At 40.0% G+C, this 27,801-nt stretch overlaps 2 protein-coding genes across 3 annotated transcripts in view; both read right to left on the bottom strand.

Moving 5' to 3' along the window:
- Window positions 1–27,801, bottom strand: part of AHCYL1 (adenosylhomocysteinase like 1) — a 40,362-nt gene that overhangs the window by 4,917 nt on the left and 7,644 nt on the right. For both annotated transcript variants that reach the window (XM_061121202.1, XM_061121203.1), the window contains exons 2-12: window positions 10,110–10,221; window positions 7,792–7,935; window positions 6,343–6,443; window positions 5,835–5,937; window positions 4,166–4,260; window positions 3,477–3,583; window positions 2,542–2,658; window positions 2,223–2,286; window positions 1,099–1,187; window positions 697–767; window positions 26–120 (exon numbers count right to left, since the gene is read on the bottom strand). In XM_061121202.1, the coding sequence (XP_060977185.1) occupies window positions 26–120; window positions 697–767; window positions 1,099–1,187; window positions 2,223–2,286; window positions 2,542–2,658; window positions 3,477–3,583; window positions 4,166–4,260; window positions 5,835–5,937; window positions 6,343–6,443; window positions 7,792–7,935; window positions 10,110–10,221 (1,098 nt within the window). The remainder of the gene's footprint in view (window positions 1–25; window positions 121–696; window positions 768–1,098; window positions 1,188–2,222; window positions 2,287–2,541; window positions 2,659–3,476; window positions 3,584–4,165; window positions 4,261–5,834; window positions 5,938–6,342; window positions 6,444–7,791; window positions 7,936–10,109; window positions 10,222–27,801) is intronic.
- On the bottom strand, window positions 17,606–18,214 carry LOC133041142 (M-phase phosphoprotein 6-like; the record flags this gene model as incomplete). The annotated part of the gene is made up of 1 exon (XM_061121534.1): window positions 17,606–18,214. A coding segment is annotated over one exon (537 nt), but the record flags the coding sequence as incomplete, so codon positions are not given.

Consider the following 27,801-nt stretch of genomic DNA (forward strand, 5'->3'; position numbering starts at 1 on the left):
TAGCAACAGGTAAGAGAAACCTTACCACATCAATTTCTGTGTTTGAGTGGCCCATATTGCATACGATACAACTGTTTTTCATGCGATCCAAATGCTCCCGTGTCACTACATTCTTATTTCCTAAAAGTAAAACAGAGTAGCTGAGGAAAGAGATCCTGTGGGGGAAAGGTACTGACTTTCAGTTAAAACATGGGAAAGAGAACTCCTGGCACTAAAGAGCATGTGAGGAAAGACATGTGTGTTGCGTAACAGCTCTTTAAGGTTCAGTTATTTCCTTTTAAGATCAAGCAGTACATAAAGACATCAATAAAAAAGGCTCTTTGTTCCAGAAAGTATGTTAAGGTTCTGACTGCTTACTCTAGTTCTCAGACTTTTATGTAGGACACAGGTCTTACCTACTTTATATGAAAGTCAACTAGATCACATTCAAGATTTAACCTCAGTTAATACTCTTTCATGTACACCAAAGCACTGCTGGGCTTCCCTGATAGCTGAGACAGTAAAGAAATTCCCTGCAGTGCAGGAGACCTGGGTTCCATCCCTGGGTCGGGAAGATCCCCTGGAGAAGGGAATGGCTATCCACTCTAGTATTCTTACCTAGAGAATTCCCGGACAGAAGAGCCTAGCAGGTTACAGTCATGGGGTTACAGAGAGTCAGACATGACTGAGTGACTAACACAAAGCTCTGACACTCACCTGTGCAAGTTATTACAACATCAACTTGCCGGATGACTTCATTTAGCTTTACCACCCTGAACCCATCCATGCTGGAAGAAAAGAAAGGAATACTATGAGCAAAAGTGGGACAGAAGCTGGTCACAAAATGAGGCAAATCTGTTTCTGAAGTAGGGCTACCTCACTGGAATGATAAGTGATAAGCTGTGCTAAAATATACACACTGGCCCCTTCAAACTCCCCAAGGTTCCATCCAGGAAGGGAAAATACCAAGAAGCTCTATGAGTGCCCTATGATTACAACGGAGAGAACAATTATAGCTGTCTCCTTCTTTGAGGAATTTTCCCAGTACAATCAATCACAAACTCTTGGAAATATAAAGTACCTGGAGTGAATCTAATGGTATGACCACTCTGTTCTTACCAGGCCTGCAGCGCACAGATGGGGTCAATTTCCGTGATGTAGACAATTGCTCCAAGGGCCTTGAGGGCAGCACAGCAGCCCTTTCCCACCTGCAGATGTAAAACAGAGTCAGGTCCACTAAGGCGTGGGTATTTAGGATGGGTTTCCCTGATGGCTCAGCGATAAAGGGTCCACCTGCAGGAGGTGCAGGTTCGATCCCTGGTTTGTGAGTTTCCCCTGGAGTAGGAAATGGCAATGCATTTCAGTACTCTTGCTGGAGAAGGGGATGGCTATCCACGCCTGTACTCCTGCCTGAATATCCCAGGGACACAGGAGCCTGGTGGGCTACAGTCCAAAGGGCTGGACACGATTGAGTAACTGAGCAGAGCACACACACATTTGGGCAGGCAGGCTCTCTGGGAGATGGGAATTAACCTCCTCGAACCCATCAATCATCTAGCAAATCCTGGCAAAGACGCTTCAATCCAAGCAGAGGAGAAACTGATCCTGATTATATTGTGATCAGAGAAGTGATTTTACCAGACATTTCATAGCAAAGGCTAGAGACTGGGACAGTAAAAGAGATAAAGGAAATAAAAGTATCACCATCAGGGAAATGAGACCAAGGAAGAGCAGCTTGGTCTGAAGGTTACCTTCAGATTCTTATTCTAGGAAAACTTGATTAACTGTAACTTGAGAAGTATCTAACTCAAGACAGTCTAGCAGCTCAGGAACTTCTGTGGATCACTGTTTATGATAATAAATATAATCTCATCATCTGTTCTAGTTTAGAGATAATCAACTATAGGCCACTTCAGATTCTACCCTTCACTGGCCACCTGTGGAGCCAAAATGCTACATATTTAACTTGAGTTAAGTCTCATAAAAGGTTACTGTTATAACTGGGGGGGAAATGATGCCAACATTCCATATCATAAGACAAAGTGGTGCAATCTGAAAACTCAATTCATTCCATATGTCTGTATTTGTGTGAATAAAGGACTTTTGCTACAATTTTGAGATACTTTATCTAAAAGCATATTCTAAACTCTTTATCAGTACTCTACACTGACAACACAAATCTCCTTCATTCAACATTTGTAACAAGCCCGTGAAAAGGCAGACACTGAGGCCCAGCTACTTACCTCACCATAGCCACAGACTACCACTTGTTTCCCACCAAACATTACATCTGTGGTCCTCTTCAGGCTGTGGAAATAGACAAGGGCTCAACTCAAACATTATCAGCTGAAACACAGTCCCTCTGAAAATAAGTGTGGCGCAGCGCCCCATGAAAACTTCAACTAGAAGCTGGTTGGGCTCAGTATGAGATAGCACCCCTCTAACAAACTTTTAAAGCCACTGGAAGACCAGGGGGCAAAACTGGAATGATATCAGACTAACATTATAACCCAACCCAAATTTATCTCCTACAAATATGAATAATTATACATTTCAACCTACCCATCCAAAATGGATTCTCGGCAGCAGTATAAGTTATCAAACTTCTGTTTGGTAACAGAATCATTGACGTTCATGGCTGGAACACAGAGCTTCCCAGCTTTGGAGAGCTGATACAGCCTAAAGGGAGAAGAAAGCCACAAAAACAAAAACAAAGTTAGCTGGTAAAACACAATAACTGGCAAAGTCTGCCTAATTCTCTTCAAGCTCTGTGCTGCCCTCCCCAGTCTTATTTTTTTCCCAAGAATATCAGTAAACAAGGTATTTCCTTGTTATCCCTCCTCATGCCTTTTCATTTTCTCTTCCCCAACCCCTACTACTTTTTTTGGAAGGAATAAAACCAATCTTTCAATTTAAGAAATTTACTTCTCTTCCATAAAAGGGGATATAGTTCCTTAGACCAAGCATTTTCTCAATCTTAAAAAAACAAACAAACCCACGCCTACTTCTGATAAAGATTATCAATGATTCTGATGTGGTTCCGTGCGTGTGTGTGTTTAAGCATATGCAAGGTACCCCCAAATGAGAAATACTCTCTCAGGTATTTTTTAGGTATTACAACAAGCAAATCATATTTTGCCAAGGTTTATTTTTTATAATATATATAACATGTAGTTTTACAATAGATTTTTAAATTTCAAATATAAAAGTATAATCTAAAATTGAATACAGTTTTTCAAGATATACTCGCTCCCTACCTCCCAGCACTGATTGGGAATCACAGTGAATAAACAGGTGAGAAAACGTCTGAACTAGAATCTGAAATAACTTCTTTTAGGGTCTCCCTGATTTTTTAAAGGTAAAAACTCAAAAGTGTTATCTAATGAAAATACTCCCATTTAAGTTACAAGTCTGAAACACAGCCCTAAAGCCTAAAAGAGACCAGAAGAATCTGCTGAGGCAAGGACACAAGGGGCAGCTACTCCAGAATCTGTTACCTGTGAACACCAGTCACGCTCTCTTCCACAATGCCTCGGATCTTCTTAAACACGTTTGGATACTTCTTATAAACCCAGTGGGTTAAGTCTCCCCCATCATCCAGGATCTATAGAACAGCCAGAAGACTTCTATGGGCATTCAGGCTGCTAGAGCTGGGGGGAACTTTGAACCCACTTTCTGCACTAGTAAGAGAGCCCTGTATGTTTTGGAAGAGCACTTCTCAGAGCTCCTTAGAGCAGGTTTAGATAGTGGAAACACAGTCAAATTTGTTGGTGTAAAATGGTTAAAAGGATTCCTAAGTTTGTTCTAGGCTATAATGAAGAGTAGCAGTAGGCTAATCACAGACTCATTTTCAGTCTAGAGCCCTGAAGTACAGCCCCTTGGAACACAAAAGGAGAGCTGGGGCAGGGAGGAAAGAAAGCATAATTCTACTCCACAGAGACACCATATCATGTTCTTCTATACCATTCTGCTGTGTTCGAGCCACATGTGTTCAGTTGGTCTTACCCTTCCCCCGCCTTTCCATTCAGTACTGAGACCCATTTTGAAAAGGTATCAGGCTAACCACTTTGGCAACAAAGTAAGTGTGTAAGACCAAACATCCAAAACATATTTAGGGAACCATGCTTTGAGGGAAAAAAGGAAAGAAATCCATTGTCAAAAGTATAGGATGGATATGCATTATTACCATATTGGCTTGCCACCCATCCATGTTCACACAGCGGTCAATACACCACCAGAAGTCATCTTCTGACTCGCCCTTCCAAGCAAACACTGCAACTCCTGTAGAGATGAAAACAAATCAGCTGATTCCTCCTTTGGGGAGTGTCCTATCCCAACATCTCTGAGACCTGAAGAGAAAAAGGCTACAGAAATTCTTCTGGAAAGGAAACAACTTACGAAGGGCAAAAAGTTAAGGGAGCATCTTTAGTCCAGAAATCAGGCAAGAATTTAAGGGATTTTTATTTTTAAAAGTATTTTAGAACCTTAAAATGTTATTCTCTTTGGTCAAATTTTTCTTTTGAATGATTTATTTATTTTTGGTCGTGCTGGGTCTCCGTTGCTGCATGGGCTCTCCAGCTGTGGCGAGCAGGGACTACTCTACTTGCAGGCGTGTGGGCTTCTCATTGTGGTGGCTTCTCTTGTTTTGGAGTATGGGTTCTAGAGCACACAGGCTTCAGTAGTTGAGCACATGGGCTCAGTAGTTGCGGCTCCTGGGCTCTAGAGCACAGGCTCAACAGTTGAGGCGCACGGGCTTAGCTGCTCCGTGGCATGTGGGATCTTCCTGGATCAGGGACCAAGCCCATGTCTCCTGTATTGGCAGGTGGATTCTTTACCACTGAGCCATCAGGCAAGCCCCTCTTTGGTCACTTTTTATATGCAACTTTCTTCTAAGGAGATAAAATGAAGCGGGAATCCAAATGAAGTTGTTCATTACATTGCTTATGTTAGAAAATATCTTGAAACAACCTAAATGTTCAACATTAGGAAAACAGTGAAGTAAAAATCACATGGTCACATGACTGTTATAAATGATATGGTCAAATTTTTGAAAGACATGGAAACTACTTCTGAAAATGTTATATTTAGGTTATAAAATTGGATACATACTGAGACTTATTTCATCTCTGTAAAAAGTGAACAGAAAAAATGAGAAATATGATAATATATGATAATAAAAAAAGGAGATAATATATTATCTCTGTGTAGTAGGATTTTAGGTTTTTTTGGGAACCTCTAAAATTTTCTGCAATAAACATCTGAAAAGAGTAAAGAAGAAAAACAAAAGTGAGATACAGTTGCTTTCTGAGGATTAAAGGAAAGTGGAAGACCCTTAAAAAAACTTCAGAGTGATTTTCCTTTGAACATTTTAACAATAAAAATTGTTTTATGTTTAACTAACTCATAACTAGTTCATATATTTTCAGTGCAATACTGAACACCAAATTATCTAATGAACTATCAGATCTAATGAACACAAGGTACTTCTTGTGTCCTCTCAAAAGTGATGAAACTTTTGTGAAAGGAGACCAGCTGAGCTCATACTCATATAGCTCACATAGTTTAAAGTTCTTATTCATTTAACATTAGAATTAGGCATTTCTCCACATATTAGATTCTTTACAGAGATCACTTTTTAAAAAAGTGAATGTGTACAAAGATCATTTTAAATGACTATATAATGTTCCACTATGGATCTGGATCTTCACTGTCCATTTCCTTCCTTTTGACATTTTTTATTACCCTCTACATTTTATAGCTCCGAGACATACATGACAGTAAAGATAATTCTGGTATGTAAAAATGATGTTTGGATATTTACTTTGAGGTAAACAGTGGACAAAAGCTGAACTTACCAGCCTCAGCCAGGGCTGCAGCCACCTCATTCTGAGTGGAGTAGATGTTGCAGGCAGACCAACGGCACTGAGCCCCCAGGGCGCAGAGTGTCTCAATCAACACCTGTGCAGGTGTATAAAGAGAGGGTGAGGAAGGCGGCCAGGCAGGAGTGCTGATTAACAGAACAATACCTAGGAACTCAGTGGCAACAGGCGCAACACTGGCAAGTAACAACAGGGTGTAATCCACTACTTAATGCACCAGAATCTACCTTGACCCAAAACAGGTAATCTTAGTAACATATTTATAGCTATCATATTTTGCAAATCTAGATCTCCCTAAGGCAGGTTTGTTAAAAGTAAGTTATACAATCAAAGTAGAAAACCCCGTTATAATGTAACTGGAAGGTCCAGTTAATAGTCAGCATTTGGAGGTTAGATAGGGAAGGAAAAGCAAGTAAAAAAAAAATCACCACGCCCCTCCTCAACCCACCACCAGAAGTCCATCATTTTCTGCCAACAAACTCACCGCTGTCTGGGCTGTGATGTGTGTACAGCCCACTATTTTAGCACCAGCCAAGGGCTTCTCCCCCTGAGCACGTTTCCTGAGTGAAATCAGAGCAGACATGTCTGTGAAAGAACAGAGGATTTGAGCTAGGTCTGCACTAGTGAGATCATTAATTTCTGCCCCAGCGACATTTAGGGCTGAGATATGGTGCGGTAAGGGAGAAAAACTATTTTTCTTTTTTGGCCTTGCCACACAGTTTGTGGAACTTTAGTTCCCCAATCAGGGACTGAACCTGAGCCCTTGTCAGTGAGAGCACAGAGTACTAACCACTGGACCACCAGGGAATTCCCTCTAAGCATATTTATTTGATGTCTGGCAGCTTCAACTGTAGAACAAGAGCAGGGAGTTGTCATCCAACCACCTGGAATTTCTCTCTTCCTCTACTATTTCAGACTTATATGTAGAGGGCTTGAAAGTGAAAAGTGAAAGTGTTAGTCACTCAGTTGTGTCTGACTCTTTGTGACCCCATGGACTGCAGCCTGTCATACTCTTCTGTCCATGGGATTTCCCAGGCAAGACTACTGGAGTGGATAGCCATTCCCTTCTCCAGGGGGATCTTCCCAACCCAGGGATCAAACCCAGGTATCCTGCATTACAGGCAGATTCTTTACCATCTGAGCCACCAGGGAAGCCCATAGAGGGTTTATATGTAGTCAAATTCTCAAAAGTGGAAGGTGAGTGTCATCCTTCATTTGGGAGAAGAAGGAGTAGATATGTCACTGGGTAATGGATTCTACAGAGTAAAATCATCAGATCTGGAAGAAAGACTTTGCACCAGCAGAAGCCACCTGCTTCTGTTTATCTATGCTGTCTAATCCTATCCGTCGGTTTTTTTTGAGTTCTGTACTCCCACCCAGTATAGAACATGTCTCCAGTGTGATAAAAAAGTAAAGAGACATTATTTTGAGTGGGGCTGGGTAGAGAAACCAAGATTTAACTGATTGTCAAATTATTTTTACTCTTGATCCAGCAGAGGGTGCTTAGGATCAAAGACCAAAAGAGACCCTAGGTCACCACATCCTTAGCTGAAAACCCTCCCAACATTTGCTACTTCTGGGAAATCTGGGTCTCTGAGATTGGCAGCGATGGTAGGATCCCGCAGAACTAACCACTATGTACTGATCCAGGATTTGCTGACTCTGCAAGCAGATCTCTGAATATGGTGTCATGGGGGAGGAAAAGAGAAGCTACTCTGTAATTACCACACGCTGAGAACAGGAAGCAGCAGAGAGAACAAGAACAAGAATCCTGAGGCTCGAGCTCCATACAGAGAGAGCTGTTTATTTAAAAGTTCAGGATATTGGAGTTTCCCAGGAGACTTTCGTTAGCTTTCAAGTCTTAAATTGTTTGTGCATCCTGATGACCAGCAAGTGAGTTGCTTCTGGTCCCCGACTCACTCCCTTTCTTTACCTTGCTCTGCAATCTCAATCTCCCGGCGTCCAAATTCCGCCTGCTTGATGTTCTTCACACAGAAATTGCTGCTGCCCTTGGAGTTGGTTTGCTGCTTTTCTCGGGGGGAAACCTCATCATCAGAGCTATCTGTGTAGGATGCAGCTAAAGCCAGGAAAGAAAGAAATGAGGAAAGAAAAACCTCAATGGCCCCAACTCCACAGAGTACAGTCCCCAAAGGACTCTCATTTAAGTTAAGCAAACGCTCTTAATTGGAGCCACCTTTTACATCACTCTCCGTTCTACTTCAGGTCTAAGAAATGGTATGAATGAAACTCCTGTAGATCCTTCAGTGTTGTAGCTCTTTTACCCATCCTGATAATTTTGCCATCAGTGCCTGTGATAAGGAGTTATTGATCCCAAAATATGCACCAGCTCATGGGGCACTTGGTCCCAACTGCGACTGGAACCAGACATGGCAAAAATGGAAGAGTAATTTAGGGCATATAAGGAATGCTATTTCTATAGATCACCAGTTCTCAAAGTATCTAAAGCATCTATCAGAATCATATGGAAGGTTCACTGAAACACAAAAGGCTAGGTCCCACTGCCAGAAATTCCCATTCGGTAGGTTTCAGGTGGCACCCAGGAATTAACATTTCAAACAAGTTCCCAAGTGCTGCTGATGTTGCTGTTTAGAGGAACAAACTCTGAGAACCATTAATGCAAAAGGATAAAAACAATAAGATAATCTTTTATTACAAAATTTTATAGAGATTTTACATTAGGTTGCACCAAGGAACAGAGAAATGACACAAAAGATAAGCAGCTCTGGTTCTATTGCCAGCCCTGAGATCACTCAAGATAGTCAACTTTATAAAAGAAGCCTCACAAAAAGCTAAAAATGTCCTTTCAGATAGATATGCAAGAGGATATATAACAATCGCTTTTTATCTTTCAAATCACTTCTTTTCCGCTTTCCTGATCACTGTCTCAGCCAGTATACCAGGTCTCTCACTGACTGCTACATACACATCCTCCTCTGTCCAGCTAGCACAAATAGTACTAAAGGTTATCTACCCACTAGGACAATTTAACTCTATCACTAAGCTTTTTAAAATGCTCTACTAGGTCCCCATAAAACATGGCCATCAAGATCTTTGAAACTTCCTTAAAGCTTTTGTCACTCATCTCAACGTTCTTTCTCTTATAACTCAATCTTCCAAAATTTTTTCTTTCTTAGCTATAACTAGCCTGCTTGTCACCTATCACTTTTCCTATCTATCTCACTCCAAGACACTTTTTCATTTATGGCAGCCATTATATTTGGAACTTTCCCTGCACACACGCCCACAGTGAGTGCGCATATTCACTTTTCTTTTTTTTTTATATTCACTTTTCTTTTCGAATGAACCATGTACATACACTACCATTCGTACTTGTCTGCTTATCCTGTCCATGGTGGGACACAGTGTAGTGGCACAGGGCAGATAAAAAGTTTTCAAAAACTGTTTATTTTTTAAAAGTCCTTGTACCTCAAGCCCAGTCCTTAAGTTAATAATACAATGCAAACAAGATTCTGGCAAAAGAGAAGAAATGGTTTTTGGTACAAATTCCTTTGCTGACATTTACAGCAATCTATGACCTTGGGCAAGTCTTTTAATCTTTTAACAATGTTTCCTCAAGTTGAACATTGAGGGGGTTGGATTATATGCCCCATTTCCTCCAGTACTCAAACTAAGATTGTATATCCTTTTCCATGGTAATTTTCTAACATCCTCCTCTAAAGTTGAGAGTGGCACAATTCAAAGCAGAAAAAAAAAAAAAAAGATTACTTACATAAGGTTAAGATAGAAGAGGAAAACTTAAAAAAGTGAAATACCAATTTTTATTGTGATGATTCACGTAGTTAAAAGACAAGAAAAAAAATAGGTGGCAGGGTATATCTTAAACAAAGAAATCAGAAATTATGCTTCCAAAGTATACCTCTTTCTCAAGGCCAGCTCTGTCAGCCAAAATGACTTTCTCCCTTCTCAATGTGGGTAGATAAACGTGGGAATGGGAACCAGCCCAGTACTATCAACCACGCACTGGCCACAAACCACAATCAGAAATCATCAGGGGAGGAAAGTCTCAAGACAACAAAAGCTTCTCCAGCTATAAGCCTTGCTGGGAACATTCCCACTGCCACCTGCTAGTTATCAGCTTTGAGCACAAAGATGGGCAGTCCTGACAAGAGGTATTTTCAGATCCTAGATAAGTGAAGAGAACTGGGTAGAGCACTAGCTCAAGGCTCTGGAACAGGGAAGAGAGAGCAGAGAGAACACGTTTACACCTACCTGAACTGTAGCTGTCAGTGGAGGACTGAGAGATAGAGCGAGACAAAGACCGCCGGCCAGTCTTGGTGGGAAATTTGGTGAACTCCTGCATGTCATCAGCAAACTGAATTTGCTGTAAGAGGAAGACGAAAAGTTTTAACTTAAAACAAGGATTCTATGAAATGTTTCATTTTTAAAGGCCATACAATGTCTCCCCTAAAAGTTAATGTTATCACGTGAAAGTGAAAGTGGCTCAGTCGTGTCCGACCCCCATGGACTACAGTCCATGGAATTCTCCAGGCCAGAATACTGGAGTGGGTAGCCTTTCCCTTCTCCATGGGATCTTCCCAACTGAAGGACAGAACCCGGGGCTCCCGCACAGGAGGCGGGTTCTTTACCAGCTGAGCCACAAGGCAAGCCCAAGAATATTGGAGTGGGTAGCCTATCCCTTCTCCAGCAGATCTTCCCGACCCAGGAATCGAACCAGGGTCTCCTGCACTGCAGGTGGATTCTTTACCAACTGAGCTATCAAGGAAGCCCTAATGTTATCATGTGGCTCCTACTAAATCAGCAATTCTTCCACCAGAAATGAGGGTGGCAGAAGCTATTCTCTGACTCCTCCCAAAATGCCAATTACTATCTCTTCTCAAAGGTTTCAGCAGAATTTGGGGCGGGGGGAGGGGGCAGCGGAGAGAAGAAGGGGAGAGAGAGAGAAAGCTTAAGATCCAACTTCATTCAGCATTTGTCTAATTTTACAGGTCTTCTTTCTCACATTCCATAAGGTTTTCTTTCCTCTTATAACCTTGACACATTAAAGTAAACTTTTTACCCCCTTGTTCACAACTCTATCCAAAAGCAGGCATAATCTCTTAGGGTTTCTTCTTTTTATTTCAGAATATTCTCTTGTAGTATATCTTATCCTGAAGTTAGCAATGGTTTTGTTACTTGAAAAGATTATGAAGAGATGCCTTAAATGGCGATGGGCATGGGGGTGCTAATAGCCAGAGTCCAGTCATATACCTATCCTTTACAAAGGCAATGGAATAACACCAGAACCTGCTATATCCAGTAAAATACTAGAATATCCTAATAAAAATTTAAAAACACTCACCATAATAAATTCCAACTAATTTGAAGGAAGGAGAAAATAATAACTTGGTAAACTCTGTGTTTAAAACTTTCTTTAATGAAATAAAGCAGAACAAGATAACTGTTGAAAGGATACTTGGAAGACTGGCTTTAATAAATGGCAAACAGCTTACAATTAAAATTACCTATAGATAAATTCATGAGTGTCTCTAAAGTGTAGGAAAACACTCTATGAAGTGGTTTAGACCTTCCTGAATTCCTGTTTAAACTGATAAACCCTTTCTTTGAAATGTAAAATAAACCTCAAACTCAGCTGAAAAACAGAACCTGAGATTCTGAATTGAGAAACAATTTAAGTTTGAGAACTTGAATCAAGCTTCTCCTCACAACCTGACTAAATCTGAAAAGGTTCCCACAGAGCATTCATTAATCTAAGCTTTCAGCAAACAACTGGAAATGTAACCTATTACAGATGAAAATCTTCTCTCCATAATGCTGGCAGCCTGGTTATAGGCATTTTGAAGCCAGCATTAGTAAACTGTCCATTATTTACCTCTGCTAAAGGTTCCCCTCCTGTCACATATACCCTCCAGCTAGGGCAGCATCTGGTGGCAGTATAAGAGTCAGGCTTAAATGTGCAGCTAATATGAACAAGGCGATTACTGAATTAGGAGGAAAAAATAAGGAAGCAGTAATCAAGAGAATCAAGATTTGTATTTTTATACCAAGAATCAAAGCAGAGAATACTGTCTTTGGCATTCAGCCTTCTTTATGGTCGGACTCTCACATCCATACACGGCTACTGGAAAAACCATGCTGACGTTACTTTGCCAACAAAGGTCCGTATAGTCAAAACTATGGTTTTTCCAGTAGTCATGTATGGATGTGAGAGCTGGGCCATAAAGAAGGCTGAGTGCCGAAGAATTGATGCTTTTGAACTGTGGTGTTGAAGAAGACTCTTCAGAATCCTTTGGAGAGCTAGGAGATCAAATCAGTCAATCCTAAAGGAAACCAATCCTGAATATTCATTAAAAGGACTGATGCTGAAGCTCCAATACTTTGGCCACCTGATGTGAGAACCAACTCATTGGAAAAGACCTTGATGCTGGAAAAGATTGAAGGCAGGAGAAGGGGGCGACAGAGGACGAGATGGTTGGATGGTATTACCAACTCAATAGACATGAGTTTGAGTAAGCTCTGGGAGATGGTGAAGAACAGGGAAGACTGGTGTGCTGCAGTCCACGGAGTTGCAAAGAGTTAGACACGACTGAGCAACTGAACAACAATAATACTGATGTCATAGGTATCCAATTTTATGGTTTTTCTTTAGGTTATTTTGTAAAATAGAGAGGAGGCAGAGTCCACAAACTTTCTTTTTTTTTTTTAAAGTATAAGGACAGATCCTAAAGGTGTGGAAGGGAAAGAGAGCTACATTCTTGGCACCTAGCCCAGGGTCTTGTACATAGAAAGCATTCAACAATTATCTGTGGGATGAGTGAGCCTTTCATATTTCTTGTCTAAGATCAAACCAATCAAATTTCAAAAACAAATACTAAAGACTCAAGCAAAACTACATATACTACACCTGAACTTAATTAACAAGCACCTTTAAGTATCTGAAGAAACAGCTTTTTCAGTTTAGGTGCTAAAACTTTAAATAGCTTAAATGTCAAAAACACAACTGCCTTTCCAAACCCAAACAAACGCACTTACTGAAGTGGCCACTAGTCAGCATGTGGCCTTCTAGATAGGATTTCCCACTGCCTGTTCACATGACTTTTGCAGTCAGCAAAGCTAGTTTTACTGAAGGGATTAATCAGGACCAAGGTAATGACTTTCAACCCAATATGCAGTTATTTTGGTGGCAGAAAAAACACACAGTCAAGAGACTATCAACACCATTCAACACTGTGCAGAGGCAGCTCCTCCAACAGCTTCCCTGCTCCTGATATGGGCAGCCTGTTTGGAAGCCGCTCTCCTGTCTGTAATAGCTGTTACAATTCCCTCCCCTGATCATCTTTTTACTTCCAAAGGTTCTGGATATATTTTCAGATACCACCTACCTGGGGGTAGACGGGTGGGGGAGAAAACTGCAGTAACCTTTTCAGTTTTTAAAAGAGAAAACAGAGAGAGAGCCTGCTGTGTCAAGATAGAAATGTATTTCTTTGGCAACCTAAGAACTAACAGTCATAATCCCACCTTGTATTATTACAGCTCATCGGTAGCCTAAAGCTTAGCAAAATCTTTCCCATCTAAAAATACGAGACTGTTGCAAGTGGCTTACTAACCACTGCAGCACCTCAACTCTCAAATAATGAACATGGTCCATATTTGAAGTGAGTAAAAAGTTAACTCAGGCCGTGACATGAATGGGTTACTGTCTATTCTTGCAGCATTTTGACAATCTCAGTGCTTACAAGCAAGACGATTCAGATACACACAGATGCACGATAACCTTGTCTTCTCTCCGACCCTGAATAACTTGCAGAAGAGAACCTGTATCAACAGCTGCTGTTGTGAAATGCAGCTTCTCTGCCAGATTCCACCAGGCCTGCAAGCTCCACTGGCTGTCTTCACAGCAAAAAGCTCTGTCTTCTCTGTGGTGAAGTACCGCCTGGAGTGTTATTCACCTTCACATTGTAAATAAAGACAGTGCTGCCAAAAGCAATTTATAGATATCACAAGTTTTCTCTCTAGTGAAACCAGATCTCAATAATACCCTTCTAATTGGATTGGACTCACTCCATTTAAGCTAAACCCGGTCATTTAGGTGAAAACAAAATACAATGACTACAAAGTTGCTATGTTTGCATTACTTCCTATTTATTATGATTTCTTCTAAGCATTATTAAGTTTTAACTGGTATGCTTTCATATTTCTTCAAATCTAGATCTGTAAAGACTGCCAGGTCTAAATATGAGGTAGGATGGGGATGGAAGGGAGGGGAAAGAAGACAGGTTGAAATCTAAAGTGGATCTGAAAACCAAAAAGTCCTATGCTAAAGAACTAATCTGTGTTTTGATACTCACCTCCATAAACAGCAAACACACAGCAAACATACCAGTGTTCCTCTTTGTTTGTTTGTTTGTTTTTGGCCATGCCACATGGCCTGTAGGATCCCGGTTCCCTGACAGGAACTGAATCTGGATCCACAGCAGTGAGAGCACCGAGTCCTAACCAACGGACCGCCAGAGAATTCCCACCAGCGCTCTATTCTTGAACTAGTATCAGTCACATCTGAGAAAGGTTAAAATATCAGACTGACCCATTCTCCAAAGAGTACATCTAAATATGGAGGTCTACTTGCTGTGCCTTAAAAACGCAATTAAATGTCAGGCCAATTTTACATGCTAACTATCTTAGAGCACTTTTAAAAACATGATTCTTATCTATGTGATACTGAGAATGCTAAAAAAAAAAAAAAGTTCTACTGAAGAAACAAATTGGGGTATGGTATACCACCATCTCGTGGTAAGTCTGGTGACAGTGAGCTAAGAATTGCTCTATAGAACTTAGCAAGAAAAAGGAATCACAGGCAATTGAAAACAACTCCAGAGAAGAAAAACAGCTGTTTACTATTCCTTAGTTGATCCTAATTGTTATTTTTTACCATCAGAAGCTGAGAAGTTTACGTCCACAAACACATGGTCTATCTACACAGATATTTAAATAGCTTAGTTACACTTCCTTCCCAGGTACCACCCGACTTTGCTTTCTAGCTCCTAAATCAGAGAATTAACAGCCACGAGAATTCTACTATGACACTATAGCCAATGGACAGTCATCAGGGTAATACTCAGAGTATTACATTCATTTAGTCAACACATCTAGTAGGCACCAACTAAGTTGTCGGTGCTATTATAGGAAAGAGCTAAGAAAGGAAATGTGGTCCCTTACAATCTGTAGAAGTGTTCTGATCCACAGTGTAACCACCCAAAGCCATATGACAAATGGCTTTGTCATAGAATTTTACTGCTTCTTTAGGAACATGCTAGATACTGTAGTCTTCACAGCCTAATCTGGATATTGTTTAACTGAGGCCCCCAAAAACCAGAGGTTAGGCTAGACAACTTATTATTAAGATATAATTTCACATGCCTATCTAATAGTTTTTAATTTCCTCAGAAAGGTTTCCTCCTAAGGGTGAAGAACTAGGCTCAAAGGTAAACAGCAATTATTAGGAAAACACATCATTAAGAAAGCACAGCTTGGACGTGAACAGAGGGATCGGTCCTCCTTACTGCTGAGGATTATCTGAAGGGCCAATATACCTTTCCCGGTATACTGCTGGTTTTCTGAGATATTCTCAAATTTACATAATGTCCCCCTGTCCCCAGCATGTATTGTGCAATCTCTTCTGTTTAGAAACCATGGTCAGCGCATCTCTTAGCTAACCCTTGGCAACTGAGCAAAAAAGTGACTATCAGAAGCTAGAAATTTTAACAAAGGCAATTATTAAGCAGTATGCTAGAACACCTTCCAGGATTCCTACCACATCTTTCTAATCTTTTTTTCCCACACATCTTTTGGCTAGTTTATTCTTTCTTCTACAGATTTTACTCTCATCTGCCTTTTTTTTTCCCCCTCAGAGGAAAAGAAGAAAGTACGGCTATCAGGATAAAAAGGTCCAAGACCTGTTCTTAATACTTATCATTGATCAGTCTGATTCCCATTTCAAATGAATCCAAAGAAACAGTTATCAATAAACACTAGCTTCTTGGTACAAGGACTATATAAATCTGAACATCTTTCAGACTTGTAATTATGATGGCAAAAGAAATTTCCCAAAGATGAAGGACATCCTTTTCTCAACTTGTAGCCTGCAGGTATATCAGAAAACAATTATCTCAAGGGAATTGATCTCAGGCCACATAGTCAAATCCAGAGCCACCTCCAGTCATTTCTTCCATTCCCTGGCGCAGAAACCAGTCTTCTGAGACTTGGTAGGTTTGGGCTGCTCACTCTCCTGCTTCCCAAGTTTCTTAAGTTCTCAGTTTCCCCAGATGGACCCTGAGTTTCTAGAGGGAGGGCGGTAGGCAAGCTGACTACTTACAGCACATATCTCCCTCCCCCACTCCACCTGGCTCTGTGTCTCAACAGTAACAGGATGTACACACACATACAGCCAGAGGCCAATTCTACAGTCAGAAGCAACACTCCTTTCAAGATGGAACTCAACCTGATTCCTCTTGAATGTTGCTGGAAGCAAGAGGTGAGGCAACACCAAGCAAGGCCCATGCTGTTGAGTCACTTAAATGGTAAGTGAAGTGAATGTCGCCCAGTCATGTCTGACTTTCTGCAACCCTATGGACTGCAGCCTGCCAGGCTCCTCTGTCCATGGAATTTTCCAGGCAAGAATACTAGAGTGAGTTGCCATTTCCTTTTCCAAATGTAAGGAAGGGACACAGAGCTTGAAAAACTCTGCCAAAAAGTGGTTTTACCCTATAAGCTACTCGCCCTTTCTTCATACCAGACTGTGCATTTCATACGCTTTCTACTGATATTATCTCCAAAAGTGCACCAGTGAAAATGAGTGATTTAGGCCTCTGACTGCCAACTAGAGGTAAAATTAATAGGTTTAAAAAATGGCAACAAGTAGGAGGAAAGGCTTCCTAATCTTCTGAAAACCACAAATTACAACAGAATATAACATATATCCAGACTATGTTTCAAAGCATTATTTAGCTATCTGTCTGGCCAGTCCCTAGTTTCTTGTTTTCAATCAATACCAATATTGTATGAAAACATGCCTGTCATTCTTTTTCTCCTGACACTGAGTTATCATTAACTCCAGGTTAATTTTTTTGGGCGGTGGGTAATAGGTGACTGAAGAAATCTAGGTTCTTGAAATACACCCATATCTTTAGACATACACTAAAACTCCTCCCCACCCCAACCACTGCAACCCCCCCATCACCACTCTTGTATTTTATTTGTCTATCTTTACTTTTTTTTAATATGAAAACAGGTATTTATTATAGAACAATGTCTAAAAATTAATTAAAGGCTTAAACAACAAAAAACATAATTCCACACATTGACATTGACTTTGCAGCATGAAAATTCTTAGCCAGAACAGGCACGTTTGTTCTTGATGAATTAACATATAATAAATTCTCATGACATGATTCCAAAATACATGTAGAACTGACTTGACATGTTTATAAACATAAGGGCAATTTAAACACTGGTATTAGTTTTCATGAGTTCAATTTAAGGTTAGTGACTGGAGAGTTATATTAGAAAAAAAATCTGAGATAAAATATTCTTTAGGAAGCTACCACATACCTATGTACATTGAAGACCAAGGGTTAAAAGTCCACTCTTAATGAACAAAGGATGTATAACATCCATCACACGTCTGTTCCAAAAACAGCATGTTTCCAAAAGTATGTATTTCTTTACAAATAAACATTACGGCCCTAATAACGATAGAGGAGCTGACAGAGTGCGTTCCAAAATATGCTCTCATCCCTGAGCCATATCTTAAGGCCTCCACTTTAATCTTGGGGCTTTAAGAACATCTTCTTTGCTTTAATTGTTTTTATGTCTCCATTTTCATCTTCTTCGTAAATGGCACAGTCTCTTTTCTTGGCAAACTTTTTCCCAATTGTCCCCACCGAGGTCTCATATCTTCTAGCCATTTCTTCATCTGACACATCGAGCTCCACTGTTTGCTCTTCAACTTCTTCTGCTTTGTTCTTAGTGTTCATCTGAAGCATTAATTTCTCAACCTCAGGATTAAATCCTCTGAATGACATTCTTCCATAGAGAAGATCTTCACACAACAAGAAACTCTGCTCTTCTATAATGAAACTCTCTTTCTCTTTCAGCTCAGGCAAATCCAAGTACCAGTGCTCTTCACTAATGATTTTCTTTTCTTCCTCTTCTAGTTGTTTCTTGGTTTCCGAGTCCAGTCCCCTTTGCATGAACTTCATGCGCAGCAAGTTCTTGGACAGCTTAGTTTTGTGCTCGGCCGCCACACTGATTCCCACCGGGCGCCGCGGTCTGCAACTGGACCCACCGCGCAGGCTTGTATGATCATTTTCAACATAAAAAATTTAATATAAAGGACATTTGTATACCCTCTGTCTAGACCGAAACTTTCCCTTTTCCATATTAGATTTCTTTCTCTATATGCACACATGCATACTTTCTAGCAAAGCTATTCTCCTGAAGAACCACTATAACATTATAATACTTAAGAACATTAACAGTTCCATATCATCAAATATTCAATCTGTATTCAAATTAATTTTTCTCAAGTATATCCTTCATAGTTGTAAACTCAACTCTACCATCCCAGGATGGAATCAAGGTTCACAAAATGCATTTGGTTGTTAGGTTCTTTTGTCTCTGCTAATCTAAACAAGTTCTATCCGTGCCCTCCCCCCACCCCCCACCCTCCCACAAAATTTTCCTCGAGTCCAGGTCAGTTGCATTATAGAATCTCCCATAATTTGAATTTTTCAGATTGTTTCCCTCCTGTGAACTGAAAGTTCAGCTTTGAAGCTGGATTAGAGAGAGATTAAATTTGGCAAGAAATAGTTGATGTTATATATTTTACTTTGCACATCAGGAGGCACCTAAAGTCAGGTTGTTCCACCATCAGGGACACTAACTTGAACCCTTGGTTAAAGTGATTAACATCAGTCTTTGAAAAGAATATTTTCTCCTTTGCAAGCAAAGGTTAATTTGTGCAGTGATCCTTGTCAGCCTGTGAATGTCCTGTTCCCTAGTGACTTTACCATCTGTTCATAATCCTTGTCTGAGTCAGTTATATTGGGGAGGGGGGGTTACAGAACTGTGATTTCTGTCATTCCTTCCACATGTATTAGCTGGCATTCTTTTGCAAAGAAGTTTTTCTTCTTTTATTTTTAACTTGTCATCCATATTTTTATTTATCTATGTTACACTCAATTGCATGAGTGCACTGAATGCTCCAAATGTCCCAAACTGGGCCAGCGGGAACTTCCTTTAAGCTGACTTTTCTTCTGACATGATCGCCTTTAAATGACTCCTCTCTTTCTGACATAAGAAGATAGATCAGACTCATCTTGTTCTTTCTTTGCTTCCAGTCTAAAATCAGTCATTTCTCCAAGAAGCCCTCACTTCTTTCAGAGGGAAAAGGTATTTAGATACTAAAATCTGGATACAATGTCTGCCCATTGCTATGAGAGGTGTCAGTGTTTCTAGGTTCTTGCAGTAGAGACAGAAATTAATCTTTTGGTTTTACTCATGAATTCACATCGATACTTCTATTTCAAATTTAACACATTTTTTATACTTCTAATTTTCCTATTTATATCTTTTCTCTTTGGTGACAATCCTGACTTTGAATAGCAATAAAATATTTACTTATTTGCTTTAGCCTATAATGCATATAAAATAATTTCAAAATTACAAGACTAATATTATTATTAACAATAATCTTTGCAGTGAAGTGTCAATATTTCATTGAAGTTCTTTTTGTCCTTAGGATATAATTTCATACAAAAAAGGAATATATTTCACAAAGAGTACTGCATAAGCAGAGTACTTTTTTTCTAGGTGACTGTGTAATCTTCCAGGTATGCAGTCAGGTTCATCTGTTTGTTTAAACACAATTTTAAGGTTTCCTTTGTCTTCTCTAATTTTATTTTTGACATATAAAATACATCTCAAATTTAAAAGATATACTCAGGGAAGTCTCATTTCCATTCCTATTCCAACTCTGTTCCACTCTCCTCTATTAGTTTCTGGTTTATACTTCTTATGTTCATTTTTGAGGTGAGGAAAGCAAATATGAATTTATATTCTTATTTTCCTTCTCTTTTTTCTACATTTTCTGAAAAGGTAGCATGCTAAAATATTCTGCACTTTTTTTTTTTCACTTGGAAATCATTTGTATTGGTTCATAGAGTATAAGAATCAACAATTCTTTTTTTTTTTTTTTTTAAAAAGAATCAACAATTCTTGAATGCTGGGGAAGACCAAGTCTGGTTACATATATAAGGTGTGTGTGTGTGTGTACATATATAAGGTGTGTGTGTGTGTGTGTGTGTGTGTGTGTGTGTATAAGGTTACAAACCTTATATGTTGTAATCAAAAGTCATCAGCCTTAATTTGCTCTTTGGTGCCAATATTGATTTTAAAGGAAGCTCACAAGATGTTAGGAGCTTCCCTGATGGCTCAAGGGGTAAAGAATTTGCCTGCAATGCAGGAGTTGTGGGTTCAATCTCTTGAGTTGAGAAGATCCTTGGAGGAGGAAATGGCAACCCACGCAAGTATTCTTGTTGGGAAAAATCCCAGGGACAGAGGAGCCTGGTGGGCTACAGTCCACAGGGTTGCACAGAGTTGGACACAACTGAGCACGCACAGGCTCGTACAAGATGTTAAACTGGCAAACCTTACTGCCAAGTATGCTGGAATGTTCTTTAAGATGAAAACTTGTCAACTGCTTACAAATTAGGCAAATCTGTATTCTTCAAAGAAATCGCTATGAGAAAAAAAAGTTAACACTGAAAGCAAGTAATCAGTGGACAGCTCTAGGAGGAAGACAGAGTCTGTGGCATTTTGGAAGGAAAGCCACATAGATTGAATAAATGTCATCTGTGTAATTTCTTAGCCTATCAAGTTGGAACAAGATTAATTCTTCCTTCCTTGATTTGGAAGACTAGCTTAAATAAAGTTGAAAGTCAATGGCATCTTAGAAACTTAAACAAATCCTCTTCACATATTCATCTGAGTGAGTGAATCCCATCTGTGATATGGCAGAAGAAATACAAGTAACTCCCAATAAGTAGTAGCTGAGTCTAAAAAGGATCAGTTTCCAGAACCCTAGACTAACACTCAACAAAGGTTAATGAGACTTTTTTTAAGTCACCATCTACTGCTTCCCATCAAGGGAGGAAAAAACCATCAAAACTCAATATTAAATAACATAACCTGACTTTAAAGACCTAACATTAAATACTAACTATGTAGTAACAGGTATTGTTTCTAAAGATGAGTGGGTCAATGGGACCTTTCAGAATCCATTCAGTAGTTGGACTGGATATTTTCAAGTTAAATGGACAAGGTGAAACCACTTTAAAAATAAGCAGCACAAGCTTCAGTTTCCCAGCTCTTTAAAATACGTAATATTAAGCTTCTAGAGTGAGAGTAGAAACATTAATACATGGACAAGAATCTATCAAAGATAATCAGTCACATTAAAAACATAATTGTATTTTTAATTGTAGAGAGGCAGTATTTGCCGTCCTTCTTGACTTTCTAACTTGAGGTGTTTATGTTCAATTTTAGTTAAAAATCTCAGCTTAAAATCATAACCTTAGATAGCCTATAAGAAACAAGCTGGCTGAAAGAAACTGTCGGCTGCAACTTCTCTGGAGCTACTGAAACCTGAGAGATACCTGTTGTTCCAGAGTGAATACAGTACAATCCACTCTCTGCCTCCCAGACCAGAAGACAAAAGTCTGGGTTTTCCTGACCTATGACTTCCTGACTAGCCATTTTCTAATGAGTAAAGCGGACAGATGCACAAAGATAAAGGTCTCTTGCTTTGGGCTGTACAGTAAATGAAAAGTCAAAATCAACTTTTGCATAGGAAAAGTTATTCAGCAAATTTTACCAGTAACACTGCTAAAATAACATTAATCTAAATGTCTTTTCACACCATTTTTGTTTAAATCTTGACATACAAAAACAAGTAAAACCACCTGAGAGCACTCAATTAGACCTTTTACTTAAAGCTGATTAGAAGTTTGAAATTCACATTTAATAGTATAGCGAAAACCAAGGTCCCGAATGCCAGGATTTCTATGCCTTTCTAGCTTAAGCACCTGCTTCAAAATTAGTGGCATGTGACTAAGATTTTTCTTATAGAGGATTTGTATTTTCGAAACATTTTGGAATCCTCTGACTGCTGGATCTACCCTTTACAGATGACAGAACAGGGGGGTGGTTAAGAGTCTTGGTCAAGGCAATTTGCTATCAACATTAAGATTAAAACAAGAACAAAAACTCAAAGAGTAAAAAGCAACAAACAAACCAAAAAACCCACACACAAAAAAAAAAAACCCTCCAAAAATGGTACTATTATTTTTCTTTTGGAATAGTCTAGGGGAAGCAGCAACTTTCCCTTTATTTTCAGAGGGTTAGTTTACAGAACACTCCACTATTGCACTATTGCTTTCGGAACTTACAATACCAGATGAACATGGTAAGCTTTGGGATGGGAAAAGAACTTTCAGTTCCAAAATCCAGACTGATTTTGGAGAAGTGAAACAATGCAAAGAAAATATTTTAAAGTTGCCTATGAATTGCCATTGAGAGATACCTTAGACTTGGAAAGGGTGAGGAGACAAATTAAGCCCAAACATTGTGGAAGCAAAAAGCTCCACTCCAATATATACGTCCAACTGTCTTTTGGGGATGGAATGGGGAGGAGGAGAATGTATAGGGGACCCAATCCTGACACTTTACTAGGATGAAAGAAATGACCCCAGAATTTACCATCAGAATCAAAAGCAATTTTAAAACTCCACCTCTATTTATTTATACATACAAGGAGATTTTCAATTTGGTATGGTTAAAACTGAATAATAATTTTGGGGGTGTCATTTTGGAAACCTGCTGGCTATTTTCATAAGATATGACCATGCTTTGAAACATGCAAAAGAGAATATACTTTAAATTTGGATTTTATCAGTGTTAGTATTTATCCTGTGTAGAATAGTGATGGGAGGACTTTTCTTTCACAGACCAACACTTAGTGTAGTTAGAGAATGTGTCCTAAAATTAAGAACATTCTACTAGGTTCTTTTCTCAACTGTGGCATGCCACTCAAACACCAGCCACCTCAACTCACCTTGTACTTTGTGCATGTCTGAAAGACCAAGTGAGGTTGCATTTTCCCAATTCAAAAGGAGCTATAATAAGTTTGGGGACCTCCCAGTAAAAATTTTAAATAAAAATACATTTTGTCATTGATGCTTTCCCATTTTCTGGTACCACTTCTCTAACTCTACAAGTAACAAAAAGTTCCTGTAAGGTTATTAATTTTATTGACGTATTCTGGACTTACATGACATGATATGTGATTATTGGATCTTGGTTTCACATCCATGGTAGACATTATTTAAAGTACTCATTTAATGAATAAGTAAAAAAATCTTGGCTATACGGTTTTTAAGAATAGAAATTTTCCAAAAACTGAAGAGCAGGTTTTAACTATAAAGCTTTGTAAACTGAATAGAACCTCAAAACAAATCTAAACAGATGCAGGAAGTGAAGTCTGAAATTTCTTTGATCATTTTAACGGGTTTCTTTAAAAAATAGAAAACAAAGATAATTGGTGGTATGATTATATTCCACTAGATTAGGTAGCTTTGGCTTCAATGCATCATTAAGCAAACAATGAGATGTCTTTTATGTTAAATAGCAGGTTGTAAGGTTTCACAGCAGAACTGTTCTTCCATATGCTAGAGCAGTTACAACTGGAATCATCCAGTCTCCTGGCTCCTCTGGGAAGGACTGTGATCTCTGTTCTCTGAATTTACAGGTTTGGCCTGAAGGGCCTTGAATACAGCACTTATCCAGCAATCCCTCAATGTGGGTCTGGAAAGCTTCCCTTAGAAACAAGACTATCCCTGTGAAGACCACCTGAAAGAGGTCTTGGCCTGTGGGTCAGAGTGCGGGGCGGCAAAGGCAGAGTTGGCACAGGGTTCTGCAGTGACTGTGCTCCAATCTCTGAATCGGGCTGTGTCTTTTTTATGTAATTCTTTCTCCTATCGCCCAAATGAAATTTCATTCACATTTCTGTAGTATGTTACACACTGTACTAACACTGGGCAATCGTTTGGCCATTCATGCAGGTCAAACACCAACTTTTCTAGGGATAGACATGTTAATATTTGTACCAATAAAGCCAAACCTTATCTGCCCTCCCCCTTTCATCCTGAGTTCTATTTGATAAAAAAGCAATAGTGACAGGCCCCTTGAGGGCTAAAAAGGAATAATCTTTTGTCTGGGTCTCAAGTCCATTCACTTTGGCTTAAGGAGGAAGCTGCTCTCCTGGCTACCTGGCTTACCAGCTTAGTTAACTGTCTTTCTGAGCTGTGCCCTCCTTTTTCTTCTACCATCTTTCTCCAATTTTTACTCTTTGGCTATTGCCTCAGCCCCTCAATCAACTCCTGTGGTTTTTCTATGTTTTGAAGCCAGAATTTCACGAAAATGTCCTCTCGTATAATTTTACTATCACCCTCAGTCCAGGAATTCACAATATAAATAACCATGTTAAGGAAATCTTATATTCTGACCTGACTTTTATTCTACTGAGTCCAAGAAGCTCAGCCAACCAGAAGCTAGAGGTGGGAATGCAGATGGAGAGTCAAAATCATTCTTTGCATTTCAAAGACAACACAGACTAAAGAAACGCTATTGGTTTAGCGGAGTTCTAGCCATTCCTTATACTTTTTCTAGAGGTACCTTGAGTTCTTGGCAAACTGCCTTGGCTATATGGATGAAGAAACCACAACCCAGTCTTGTTAGGAGAAAAAAATGTCCAAACACCCAAACTCCTGGCCTTGCTTTATCCCAATCACAACATTCTCAATTCCAGGCAAGTTTTCTAGATTTTCAGCCTGGGGTCCATGGATGGGCTTCAGGCTGCCCACTCCCCCTTATATGCAAACTGTTACACATATGTAAGTTTTCTGGAAGATAAGCATAGCTCTGATAGGGCCCTAAACTCCAAATTGTTACGACTACTACACCAGACACACATGACCCAAGTAATAACCTAAGAAGAATATAAATGCCACAGTACAGACAGGGATGCTTGTCTTGTTCACCGATGTACCCTAAGTGGCCGGCACAGGTCTGGGGACACCGGAGGTCCTCCACCTTAAGCTGACAGGGTGGCATGACTTCTGGTTATGGCTTACTCTGTACACCTTGGAAAAGGAGAGCAAGTAGAGGCTGTTTTCAGGACCTCTCACATGGGGCACAAGATTTCCCTCAAGGCCAAAGTCATCCAAGACAGGTGGTAGCTGCATTACCATCCAAATATCAGATTTCAAAATTTTGACTAGCCTTGCTAGATAATCTAAAAGAGTGTTCTAAGTCCGGGATCTCTCAAGTTTAACTAAGGAAGCTGTACCGAAATCCACATCTCATCCCATTCTCCACTTGCCCCTTACTTTCACACCCCTCCCCATTCTGATTAAGTAGGTTTAGGCTAAGGCCCCGGTAATGAATAGGTAATGAATATTTTGGGGAAAAAAACAAACCTGCCTAGGTGACTGTACCTTTTATCCCTTCCTACCGCATAAGAAGGACTGATCTGAGACAATCTAAGCAGGATCTGAAAAAGCAAACACAGGCACATGGAGTTTACCAGGCTCTTGATAAAGTGACTCAAGGAACACAGGGAACAAATGAGTTAGACAGTATTCTTCAGAAATAAATAAGGCCAAGGAAATAGAAAATCTGCTTTTAATACCAACTCCCTCTGTCAGTTGTGGACAATCCATTAGACGGATCCACAGAGGTTTAATAGAACATGACAAAGAGCCTGTCTAAGGAAGAGAGACTGTATTTTTACAATGGGTTTGTCCAAATTCAGTAAAAATTGGCAAGGTATTCTCATTCCAAACATGCCCAGTGCTCAGCTAATCCCTTCCCTGTGGAGTCAGAAAAGAATGTGCAGAATTCTGAACCCTCTACTCGCCAAATAGGAGAGGTTCCTTCTCCTGAATGCAAAGGTTGAAATTAATCCCATCAACTCTCCACTCCTAATTACAAACAAGGTAGAGAGGAGGTGCCCCTCAACATGGGTGTTCTCTTTAACCTTCATGATTTGTGAACACCCTTTACCCCACCACACTAAAATACCAAGCCTCTGCCAACCTTGATCATTCTCAACTGGCAAAAAAGAACAGAAACCATCACCAGAGTAATGCTTCCCTCCGGGAAATTCCGGGGAAGGGGTGTGATAGGGTCAGTCCGTCCAGTATGCATCTTGCTTGGACTTGCACTTAGAACACCATGTTCCCAACCAGCTTGGTCTCTTTTCTGTTACAAACCCGAAGTAAACAGATTCTACAGCAGCTACAAGCCTGTTACCAAGGTCACTGTATTGATCAGTATAATTAACATTCACAATTCATCTAGTTCAGTATGACAAGCCAGCTGGGCTATTCTCCATAAGAGCTGAACACTGGGAATCTTCATGTCTTGCTTGCAAAGAAGTCTGGTGCTCTGGACACCAGAAACAACTACTGTATTGGAGGCTGGATACCACCTGGCCACCCACAGGGAACTGAATTAGTTACCGGAACAACTGAACATTTGCCACCTCTATAAAGCACAGATTTCTACTTTCAAAGCTGAAAAATTCTGGAGGTCCTCCATTCCCCTGAATCCTGCCTGGGTTACTTACTATAGAAAAACAACCTACACAGAATTTTCAGTGCCAACCAGAGTCTAAGTTCTTGATTACGGCAAGCACTGGCCCAGCTCCCTGAAGACTGTGACTTTGAAGAAGGTGTGTTTCAAAAACAAGGGCACATACAGCTTTTGAGCACAGAGCTCAGCCTCTGGTGCAGAAGGGGCAGTCGGGATTGCAGAATGAGAAGAATCACAAGTTTGCTCAGCACTGCCAGGCAGAGCTGTTGTTTATTGCTTTTAGGATTCCAACACAGATTCCAAAATGAAACTGCTCAGCTCATCACTGGCCCCCAAATCTCAAGCACCCTAAGAGTAAGCTTAAATCAAGAGTAAACCAGAATACCAGTTTCAGCTGGTATTCTGTGGGCAGTGTCTTTAATGCTAAGTGTTCAAAACTTGGTGGGAAATTCAAATTACCTTTCCCATTATGTCTAAGGATACCTCTAAGCTTCTAGCCTACTGTCTTGAGGTTCTCACCATGTTAGCTCCAAAGATCCTCTGACCTATTTCTGGCATTACTAAGCTGCCGGAAACGCCCATCAGTTTCTCAGTTGCAGTTCTTGGTGCTCTGTTAGCGTTCACATTGGAGGGGTTCAAGAAAAACAACACTGGCCAGCTGAAGGGGAAAGTAACACAGAGTCACCAAGAGAGTCCAACCCACTTTCCCTTAGGGATAATCATCTCACAGTATTTTACTCAGTAAACAATTATTGACACGGTAGGGTGCCAAGCCCTTCATACTATACATATGTATGGTCCTTGTCCTTAATAGAGTTGGTCTAGAGAAATCAAATGAAAAGTAAGATTCAGATATCAAGTCAGTACTGAAAACAGTCTGAAAAGTACTATACTGAAATCAAACCTGCTTCTGAGACACACAGTGAAGCAAATAATTTTATTGAGTTTTGATATTCAGCCTAAAGATGTGAGCCCCCTATTCTAAATACTCCTATGGAATGAACTCTAGAGCTCTTGGGGTATCAAAAGTTCATTTGAGGGCAATGGGGCTGAGAAGGTACAAAACCCCCCCAAGTTACTAAAATGCTGGTTTCAGTGCACACAAGTTCCTGAGTTGAACCCTCAAGGCATTGATAATGAGTCTCTTAGAAAGCTGAGGAGCATCCCAAAGAGGGGGGTGAAAAGAACACAACAACCTCAGCTTTGTTCCAAGGACAAACTGCAAGCCTGGAAA

Source organism: Dama dama, chromosome 20 (assembly GCF_033118175.1).
Source record: "Dama dama isolate Ldn47 chromosome 20, ASM3311817v1, whole genome shotgun sequence".
NCBI classification, from domain to species: domain Eukaryota; kingdom Metazoa; phylum Chordata; class Mammalia; order Artiodactyla; family Cervidae; genus Dama; species Dama dama.